The sequence below is a fragment of the Elgaria multicarinata genome, chromosome 10 (genome assembly GCF_023053635.1).
Source record: "Elgaria multicarinata webbii isolate HBS135686 ecotype San Diego chromosome 10, rElgMul1.1.pri, whole genome shotgun sequence".
Taxonomy (NCBI): domain Eukaryota; kingdom Metazoa; phylum Chordata; class Lepidosauria; order Squamata; family Anguidae; genus Elgaria; species Elgaria multicarinata.
In genome coordinates, this window is record NC_086180.1 from 36,155,868 (window position 1) to 36,167,131 (window position 11,264).

At 42.1% G+C, this 11,264-nt stretch overlaps 1 protein-coding gene across 1 annotated transcript in view; it reads right to left on the reverse strand.

Moving 5' to 3' along the window:
* The window catches only part of ANXA5 (annexin A5), a 33,457-nt gene extending 23,618 nt beyond the window's left edge, over nucleotides 1-9,839 (reverse strand). The window contains exons 1-3 of the mRNA XM_063135228.1: nucleotides 9,738-9,839; nucleotides 9,241-9,282; nucleotides 1,684-1,768 (exon numbers count right to left, since the gene is read on the reverse strand). Of these exons, the coding sequence (XP_062991298.1) occupies nucleotides 1,684-1,768; nucleotides 9,241-9,249 (94 nt within the window). The 5' untranslated portion in view covers nucleotides 9,250-9,282; nucleotides 9,738-9,839. The remainder of the gene's footprint in view (nucleotides 1-1,683; nucleotides 1,769-9,240; nucleotides 9,283-9,737) is intronic.
* Nucleotides 9,840-11,264: the final 1,425 nt, after the last annotated feature.

Sequence of the window (11,264 nt, forward strand, 5' to 3'; positions counted from 1 at the left end):
TTTATCCATGAAAATGTTTGTCCCAAGAGAAGTGTTTGGGGAGGATGCAAGTTTCATGTACCCCCTTACCTTTTTCAGGCACTGCTCACCACCTGTTTATGGTTCCTTTCCCTGATCTACTGCTTCAGTATCATTTAAAAACAAACACACCCTAAAACTGGGTTCCTCCTGAGATAATTGCATTACAATATTACATGATTAGGCAACCAATGTCACAACACCAAATCAGAGAGAGATCAAGGAGTATTACCCTCGCCAATAAGATTTGTCTAGTGGTGACATCATGAAGCCAAATTAGACCAAGAGCAATGCTTCATGCCCACATTTTGAGTGGGCAAACATTTTTGCCCAGTTTTTCTGAGACACCAAGTAATCATCAAAGTGGGAAATGCATTTCACAGGGGCAAAGATTTTCATGAAACGTTTTGATACTTCCTCCTCCATTTTGGCTCAGCTCTGGCCCCAACTTTTCAGAGAGAGAAAAGCAGGGAACAGCACGTTTGGGCCGATGTCTTGTTCCCTGCTTCCTGTCTTAATTTATTGGTTAATCAGTATTTACATAAGATGGCATACTGAGAAAATCATTAACATTTCAAGAATGCCAGTAAAATTAATAATAAAGCTAATTATTAATCCATATCTTTAAACAAGAGTTCCATTGTCTTCTGAAGAGTTTTGCAGAGTACAATTGAATTCTTGTGTAAGTATTAACAGTTCCTCTTTCACTGGAACTCATGAAATATGAGTAAGCACTTTTCTCAAAGAGCCTGTTCAGACAACACACTAAGCCATAGTTAGGCCGCTAAAGCTTCTGCAGCAAATGCTTAGTGAGTGTGGTTAAAGTGTGGTTATATAGCCACCATGGTTAGAAATGGTTGATACAACAAGCTAAGCCATAGTGTTTAGCTCAAATGCTTAACCACCATGGCTTAGTGTGTTGTCTGAACAGGGTCATTATGTAATCCTAACTTTTCCTTATGCAAATATCAATGAAAAATTGCTAACTCAGGGGAGGAAGCAAGAATTGTAACTTGGTCCCAAATTTATTTATTTATTACATTTTTATACTGCCCAATAGCCAAGGGTCTTTGGCAGTTTACAATTAAAACCTTAACATACAATAAGTCAAGATTTAAAACTTATTTTTTTAAAAAAATACCATATAAAACCAAAATAAGTTATAAACCATGGAAAGATAAAGCTAAAAGGATATGTTTTCAGGAGGCATTTAAAGGATGTTAAATTTTCCACCTCTTGAACCACACGAGGGAGGGTTTTCCAGAGGATGGCGGCTGCTACAGAGAAGGATCGATCACATAGGTAACATGCAATAAGTCGTTCAGATAGAGACACTCCATCTGTTGGAGCTTAATGTCTGCAGCATGATATAGAAAAAAGGGGAGGATGATCTAGTCATGGAGTTTCCCCATGCAACTTAGAACCCTAGAAATTTAGAGTCTGGAATCGCATGGAAAGCCTACATGAGCAGAGAAGCTATCCCTCTGTTGTGGAAAAGGCTGCGGGTAGAGGTGATAAAGATGTGACAGGAAGCACAGAGTAAATAGGCTTATCCCAACTCTACTCTTTTGAAATTCTGAGCTCTGGCTATTGGGCAGTATAGAAATGTAATAAATAAATAAATAAATAAATAAAGATCCAGTTTATAAGTCAACTAATACTTACCCAAGCCTTTCATTGACTTACGAAGGACCTCAGCATCTGCTCTAGCATCAAAGCCAGGGAAGTCCTCCACGGTACCTCTTTTATACTAGAAGAAAAATAACATTTCTTTAACACACTACACTTTTGGTGATATTAGTCTGATCGCCATGTTCAAGGGCCATTGGCCTTATGAATAGAACCACAAACATTATTTTCTAGCCAGGGATGTGTCCATGTCTACCAACAGTGAGCTAAAAGATTTGGCACAATTTCAATTCTTAAGCAGAACTAAAATAGTAAGTGAAAGTGTCTTCTTTCAGGGGGAAAGCTTGTAAAACCATGAACTGAAACATTACCAACATTCTGCCACTCAGAAAAATGAGAATTTGGAGGTCTAAAGAAGACGAATAGGAGGACACCTAAACAACTAGCTTCCCTACAAAATCCAGTCAGCAAAGGCTCCACAGAATTATGGAGCTATTGGCACCCATAGAAAAATTAAACACAACAATGGTTATGCATCATTGCAGTGTTATGGCACAGTAGATTTGTCTAAGAATTCACAGTACTTTTTTATCAGAAGCAAACTGTTATTTTCAACTCTTACAATAACTTTTGTTTTTCCTTGTTCATCTAACCCTATTGTAGATATCACATTGCCATATGCCATAAGAAAATGGTTGTGTGAATGAGCATTTCCATTTGGGTCTGCTTCTCCCCTCAGTATTTTAAGTCTACACTGCTGGGCACAGTTCTGATAGGAGCAAGTTTAATGTATGTAAGCTTCTTACGGATCAGGGGGTGACTTTATATTCTTTGACTCCAACAAGAAAACTCAGCTATGTACTTAATTGTTTCAATGGATCTGCTCTATGGTTAGAAATTAGCAAGTACAGAAGGCAACCATAAGCCAAAAGGAAAGGGAGAGGACAAAGCAGAATTGGAATATGAGTAACAGTCGTATTTAATTTGGCAGTAGATGTATGTCATTACAAATTTAAAATGAATCATTATATCTCAATGGGTCAGCTACCATGCTAGTCTCTCTCTCGACAGAGAGAGAGAGAGTGCAACCCATATGCTAGTATGTACTCTCCATGGCTTTCACACAGGAAAAGCAGGGGGTGAAGAGGGACATGGCATCTACAACTTTTGCCTTGGTTAGCCAATAATTGTAGACTTCTCCTATTTGCTGTTACACAACACTACCTCGAAAGTGCTTCACATAGATAAACGGGGAACCCCAGAAAACTAGCTGAAATGGGGATTCATTCCACCATAAAATACATGTTTAATTTGGGCACACATCTTTTCTCCAGATGTGTCTAATGCTAAGAGAAAAATGAACCATCTTGATTCCCCCACTGTTAAGGCACTACAGCAGGGGCAGAAAACCTGTCAATCTCCAGATGTTTTGGCCTGTACAATTCCTAGCAACCCTCGCCACTGGCTATGCCTATCAACCCTCACCATTGGCTATGATGACTACAGCTGAAAAAAGTTGTTGATGAAAACATTTTAGGGCCACAATTTGCCTGCCCTGGCACTATAGCCCACTACAGGCATTCAAAATCCTAACCATGGAGGAGACACAGGGATGCACGATCCAGCCCACCCTCATTGAACCAGGTGTGGATGGAGACTGTAACCATATTTGGCTGAATGCAGTTACAGTCCCCTGCAGGATCAAGAACTCTAACTGTGCAAGGGACAGTTGTCACATTCAGCTTATGGCCATTACACTCTCCCTTCAGATGTTCCAGTTAACATGGGAAGGTTGGGAGGGTGCAGGTGATGTGTGTTTCTGCATGTCCCCTCCATGGTTATGACTTTGAATGCTTGAAAGGGGCTCCAAGTTAAAACTAATTTCACAATGCCATTTTCCAGCTGAGTTTATAATTTGCCTAATCAAAAGACTATTCCCAAATAACTAAGCACACGATCATATACATGTTTAGACAGAAAGAAGTCCCACAGCTCCCTGCATCCTTCCAGCCACCATGCTGGCTGATGCATGCTGGGAATTGTTGGACGTTTTTCTGCCTTCTTTTTTTTAACGGACACTCTTCTTAGCCAACTTCTCTTTTAATCTTATTATTTGTTCATTAATATTTTAAGGATAAGTATAGCACTTACAAAATTACAAGTGGGAAGAAAATCCCAATTATTCATTATTCAAGTTGGAAGTTGCTTACAGTGCCCTGTGTAGCTGGAAAGAGTTACGCAGAGGTTGTGTGAGTGCTGTTAACTTGATTCCTGGATCTTATCATAACATGAATCTTGGCAAATTCCAACAAAGTGTGTGTGTTGTTTTTTTTTTTTTGAGAGAGAGAGAGAGAGAGAGAGAGAGAGAGAGAGAGAGAGAGAGAGATCACAGAAGGGAAAAATAAACATGTAATGACGGAAGAATCAATCCTGTATGCAGAGTTTTGCAATAAATTTCTGTTCACACACACAATCCCAATTAAAAACATTGTATCACTTTGCACCCTGATCTGGCAAGTAAATGCACGTTTAGCTTTTGTAATGCAAGGCTTTCAAGTAAAAGAAACGATGGAACTGATTAAACAATTAACCAGAAGGTTTTCAAGAGCAAGGCCTAGATATTTCAGAAAACTACCAGCCTGTCAAAGATTTCAATCTCCAAAGCAGACTTAAACTATGGCCTGGTTCACATATAGTGACAGTCCAGAGTGAGGTTGAGTGGGGGGTTGTTACTGAATGGTGGGTTGCCATTACATGCAAACCCTACACAAACAAACAAACAAGAGTCCCCAACCCAACAACGAACTATGGGTTCTCTTCCTGGGTTGTTGTTGGTTAACAACCTATAATTAAACTAAAGTGTGGGGTTTGTACATAATGACAACCCATGATTCAACAACAACCCATAGTCAATACAGACTCAACCCATATTCTGGCTTGTCGTTATATGCAAGCCAGGTCGATGTAAATGAAGCCACAGGGAGGGAGACTACAATCAAGCCTTTTGCATACATGCACTCTGAAAACCAGACAGGCAGCAGAAGGTAAGTAGGGGAAAAGGTAGGCTAAGCCAGCATGCCTTCCAGATATTTTGGATTGTAACTCCCATTGACCATGCTGGGTGGGGCTCATGGAAGTTGTAGTCCAAAATATTTAGAGGGCAAAAACTTGTCTACACCTGGATAACAAGGGTGATGTAAAAAGAGGATAAAACAGAAAATTGGGCTCCAACTAAATATTACACAGGACATGCTTGAACAATGTCCCAATGTAAAGACATCTTGGGGGGGGGGGTTAATGAAGAGCAATTATGGGAGTCTGCAGTTTGAGTGGAAATTCAGCAGTGGAGGGACTGCTTAGCCTTCTCCACTCCTGCCAAATGTTCACTAAATCTCCCTGACTAGTTTTTTATTCATCACAGGAAAAATATATACAGAATATTCAATCTTTTTTCCTCCATGGAGAGAAATCAGCTGCTGGTGGGGGGTGGGGAGACGGATGGACAGGTAGTGGACAATAACGGGATTGGAAACAATTATGCATCCCCTCTCACTGCTCTTCCAGAGCTTGTTCCCAGTTTTTAAAACAAAACCCTGGAAGATTGTTTCTTGTGTGACATCTACTTCAGCCCTTAGTACACCCACAATTCTTAAGCAGATACTTTAAGAACCTGTCACCCTTGTTTATTCTTTTTGGACAACTGTTATCATACTGATACAATGGTGCCTCTACATTAAGGGAAACCCCCGTATCCTTACTGCGGTTTTTTCTTCTGGAGTCTTTTCACATTTACAACAGGCTCCTGTAGATGGTGACCACATGATATTGAATTGAAAATGTCCCTTCTCAGCAATGGTATTAAGTTCAATAAAACTATACACTGCGCCAGCTTTACATGCTGGAACATCCCATGATTATTTTAAATGCTGCATTATCTCCAGGTTTTTTTAAAGCAAGATTACCAGGAGAAAGTGTGGGAGACTTCCTGGAGATTGACAGCGTCATGTAAAGGACCTGCAAACATCCATGAGTGTGCAATAAATTGCTCATGTAAAGAAGCTCCATGTCTCTACACTGAAAGAAAAAAAAACCTAGCACTTTGATACAGGACATTTAAAAGCCTATCCGTGGTCTCTTTGATAATTAATTCAAGAGATTAAAGTTGCGAATATATTCTTATTGGGTGCACCCAAACCAGCAGTTTAATGGGGAAATTGCATGATCTCCTACAGATAATTGTATCAAGTAGCAGCGTGATCCACACACTATTCCAAGATCTGTTCACCACTTTCTGTCACTTTTTGCATTCAGATACTTGGGCCTCAATACCCAGCTTTTGTGAAATAAATCTTGGAAAGAGGTTTCCCATGGTCCTCATTACAGGCCCTTGTTTGGACCTTCTTCCATTAGTACACTGATTTTTATGTCTTTTTTATTGTATGGCCAATTTGTGCCATTGAACTAGGCACCTATTTATTATAGACACCTTGCTGGTTTCAGCTGCAAATTTCATTGGCAGGAGCTAGTTCTGGCCATGTCTCCCCAAGCCACTCTTCTCCCCACCCCCTCATCCCCCAGGACAATGCTTCAAAAAACCTTCACATCCTGTGTAACCAAAAACAGCAGTCATATGTCTACCATGGGCAATAACAGATCTATTATACTGTCTCATATCTGCCCTGGTCTGAAATGCTGTCATCTCTACATACAGCCTAACAACAAATTACCACATGGGGGGTCTACTTTTTAAACATGTACAAGGTGTGTGTTCTTAGGATTACTTCCTATGGAATACAGATACTCAGGAATAAAATACATGTATAAAATGTCAGTTATGAAGAATATATGACCGTATAAATTCTGTATCTCTTTATAGGGCATACAAACAGCAACCAGACAAGGATCAAACTACTGTGCTGTTTTAAAGAGGAAATCCCTGATGTTCCCTTTATAGCTGATGCAAACACAAACACACACACACACACACACTCGGCATCTGCAAGCGCTGCTATAGAGACAGCTTTGTTAGGAAAGGTAAGTCAGTCAGGTCAAGGAAACTTCTCCAGTTACACAGAAAGCAGGTAAACACTGCAGCAGGAAGATTACTCTAGACATTAAGGGCATGGTACTGCAATATAACACTACAGCTATAGAACAAACCACACAGGCACTGCTACAACGGAACAAGACCAAGCACACACACACACACACACACACATATATATATATAGTGTCAGCAACTTTTACAACAGCATATTACCAACCTGGGCATCTTCTGTAGGACTGGATAATTACATTACTTTGTTGTCAGCTCCTGTTTGCCCATTCCTCAGACCTTTTATGTTTTGACATGCTGCTCTGAATATCACAGCAGAGCTGAACTGTATACAATGTGGGAGACACATGAACAGCCTCCCAGTTGTATTTTTCATGAGCAAAAGTGCAGGTAGGAAGGAATGAGCAAGGAAAGAGAAGCATCAAGAGCAATCCTATTAAGAAGTAAATCCCATTTAGTTCAATAGGACTTACTCCTCAGTATAGGATTGCAGCCTTCACCAGTTTTCCCCTGCCATTTTTCTTCTAGGAAATCATACTGCTTTCTTACCTATATGGAAAAAGAGAAGGGGTCCCGTATCTTTTACCCTGCATGAAGAAAACATGTCTGGACAGGTAATTTTGAAAAGGGAAAATAGCAGGAAGTCTTCCAATTTTATTTTTAAACTGAAAATCAGCATTTGGGTTGGGAGGGAGAGATGCTTAACCCCTTTCAAATACCTACACTCCTCTATCGGATTAGGAAATGAGTTCAGGAGCACTTCCACAAGGTCCTATTTTCACACAATACATGCACAATCATTACTCATTTGCTGAGTGGGATCTAAATGGCTTTCATCAATGTTGCAATTACTGACCCGCTCTCTACATATAGTAGTACAAGTATACCATCTAAAAGTATGTATTTATTTGGCATCTGGAATAGTCAGATTTGAGACACGGTTCCTGTTAAGGGATAAGCAAACTGCTACCCTCCAGATGTTTTAACAACTTCCATATGCTCCAGCCAGCATGGCCAGTGGCCAAAGATATTGGTGTTATAGGCCAAAACGTCTGGAGGGTCACATGTTGTACATGGCTGCTCTAAGTGGTAGAAAAGCCACAACTGCTTTTATTGTTTTGACTCCAAACTACAATCCAGCCATGCTTATCACAAAGCCAATGTGGTGGTTTTGAAACAGTGAAGGGAGGATCTGTTAAGAAAAAAAACCCTATGCAGTCATATACTGCTCTGAAGTGGTGTACTCCTACCAATCACAGCCTGTATTCAAAGGGATTTCCCTTTTGAATGAACTTACTAAGCTGTAGCACGGTCAAAGTACACCTGACATGGCAGTTCTGGGGCGGGGGTGGGGGGGTGGAATGCCCCAGAATGTCCTAATTTATAATGAAGCTGTGGTGCAGGCAGGAGGGGCCTTGCTCTACTTTATCAACTTAAATCATCCCACAGAGCTGTTATTAGTAATGGAGGAAAAAACATACAATCTTAAACTAACAGCTACTCCTTGGGAAGCAGGAGATTTAGATTAGAGCTGTGGCAAGAAGGGCAAATGGTTTGCCGCCAACTCCATTATATTAGGAGTTCCAGACAGGGAATGTAATCCCCGGTTTCCATTCTTGCCCACACCAAGAAGAACGTCTTGCCAAGGTATTTCAAATACAATGAAGAAATTCACTTCAAAACTTTTTTTTTGGGGGGGGGGACTCAAAGAGGCCATTCAGGAGTTCTGTGTGTGTGTTTTAAAATCAATATAGTGAGCTAGAAGCCTGACCACAAAAGAATAAACAATGAGAAACGTAAGAGAAGGAAAGGGGAATGAAGACCAATAATAATAATAATAATAATTTTAACCAAATAGGCTAACACCCACTCACAGCACAAATTTACTGAGTACAGGAAACATGGTTAAAAAAAAGAATGGAAAAAGGCTGACGTGGATTTCACATGATTTGGATGAGTTCACAGCATTCCTGATTCAACTTCTGTTTAAACATTTGGATGGAGACGGAAACTAGCATTGAGCAATAAGAAAGTCAGAGCAGAAGTGAAAGTCCCCACGCCCCAATTCGTATCTCGAACTTTCCCACTCACTGCAGATCATCGTTCTTTCTTCGGTATAGAACGGGGGGGGGGGGGGAGGCACTAAGAGAAATTGTGGGAACGGGATGAAAGGTGCCATGAGTACAAAGGGCCTTGACTGAATTCTATAATTAGGGCGGAAACGTATGTTCCCACGAGTAAGCATCGTTTTAAAACAAGGACCATTCAACAATGCTATTTTGCAATGCCAAGAACATGGCTTGACTGTTTCTCAACCTAATCTACCTCGCAGGGTTGCTGTGAGGATCAAAGCGCACCGCGAAGCCCAATGCACGTCGCCCTGAGCTCTTTAAAGAGAACTCGGGGATAAAGGCAAAGTCAAGAATGAAAAAGTACACATCAAGAAATTTCCTGTAAAATGGCGCTAATGTTAGAATCGGGGGGCTGCCCCTAATTTTAAAAAATGTAACAAGAGGAGAACGCAAAATATGACTCACCGCTGCCATGGTTTCACCGCTCGATCAGGCGAAGGAGACAATCTGCAAGGGAGGAGAGAAAACAAGAGAACCGGACTGAGCTGCGCAGCGTTCAAAGAATGCAAGCAGGAAAGTTGCCGGCGAATTCCGAGGCTTCCCAGAAAACAACCGTATAAACGCAAGAACCCGGAGCAGCACGCCCCCTGATGTCGGGATACGCCCATCGGGGACCAACGCCCCAAAGCGGGGGACGTGTCACCCCTTGTCCCGGTTTCACCTCAACTTGCACCAGCAGTACAGGGAAGCGTCCCAAGCAGAAAAGATCTGCTCCAGCGCAGCCACAATAAGGGATTTGAATTCCGTTTTGTTTTTAGTATGAGCAGCATCCCGCAACGGTCTCCGCTTTTCTATAAACTCGATCCTTTACTGTGCTCTTAGCCACACAGCTCTGGATCAGCATACAAGCCGCGATCTCCCGCTCTCCCCCGCCACCCGCATCTCCCCCACCCGGGACTCACCGGAGCTTTAGAACCAACGTACAGGAGGAGACGCGAACGCCGCTCGCTACGAATACAATGGCGAGGAAAAGGCTCCAGCGCTCTGGTTATACGCCACGCCCTGGGCTCAGAGCTTCCTCCGGCTGCCTGCCGAGGCCAAGTCCGGGTCTTCCTGCCTCTAGCCACACCCCGGTAACTCCGTTACAGGCAGCCAAGCGCGCTGAGGGGAGGGAGTGAGGGCCGCTGATTTTCCAAAGGTTACCGTCTGAGTCAAGCGCGTTGCTTCTCTGCTCCAAACCATCAGTCGATTAAGCAGAGTGGTTTGTGTGTGCTTGTGGTTTTTGATGGTTTAATATTGGAAATGCGGGCATGAAACTACATTCTCTCATTCTGTATTATTATTACCATTTTATTCGTTGTTGTTGTTGTTGTTACGATTAATATCCCACTTTTTAAAATATCCTGTTGCAGGGATCCCAAGGCAACTTACACATTCCTCCTCCAACATCCCTGTGAAGGAGGTTAGGCTGAGAGCTCCATCACACTAGTGTTTTATTGCACACTCCTGGCTGGGCACTGGTGGATTTTCGTGGGTCCTTCTCACAATGTAGTCTGCCTCCCATGCACCTCCTGCCCCTTCTAGCCTTCTTTGCTCCACAAAACAAAAAACAAAACAAAAACAATAAGTCCAACTTATTTTTAAAGATGGAAGTTGTCATTATCTCCTGCTGTGTGCAGGAGAAGAAGTGGAATCAAAACACTGGCACTTTGTTTACTTCCTCTTTCAAAAGAGGAAGTAATGTGGGACAAACGCAGGGGTGGAGAAGTGATGGTAAGCAAACATGATTTTCTCTGTGTGATGACACTCTGAGAGTCAGTGAGTGGCCCAAAGTCACCTAGTGAGCTTCATGGCAGCGTGAGGATTAGAACCCAGATCTCCCAGTCCCACACTCTAATCACTATACCACACTAGGCTCTTTTAGTATGGAGAGTACTTTCTCTTCCTTTCATCTCATTGTACAGCCTGTCAGCTTTTAAACCCAAGGCTGTGATCCTAAGCATTAGGGAATATGCAGATTTACTTGTGAGTAAGCCCCAATGGCAGTGAGCATGAAACCACTGGGAGAGGTCCTCCGGAGATGTGGCCTGAGATGTCACTGATATGTGGATGACACCCAGCTCCAGCTCTGCTTTTCATCAAATCCACATAAAGCCGTGGGTGTTCTGAATCAGTGCCTGGGTGTGGTAATGGACGGATGAGGGCCAATAAAGTGTGACTCAATCCAGAGGAGACAGAGGTACTTCATGGCTTTTCTGCTTGGTTGAGTGATATTCAGCCTGTTCTGGAGGGGGCTTGCACTCCCCCTAAAGGATCAAGTTTGTAGTTTGGGGATGCTATTGGATCCAGCATTATAACTGGAGCACAGGTGGCCTTGGTGGCATAAAGGACCTTTTATTAGCTTAGGCTGATATACCAACTCGTCTGACAGAGATAGCCTAGCTACAGTTATCCATGCTCTGGTAACCTCTTGTTTGGATTACTGTAAT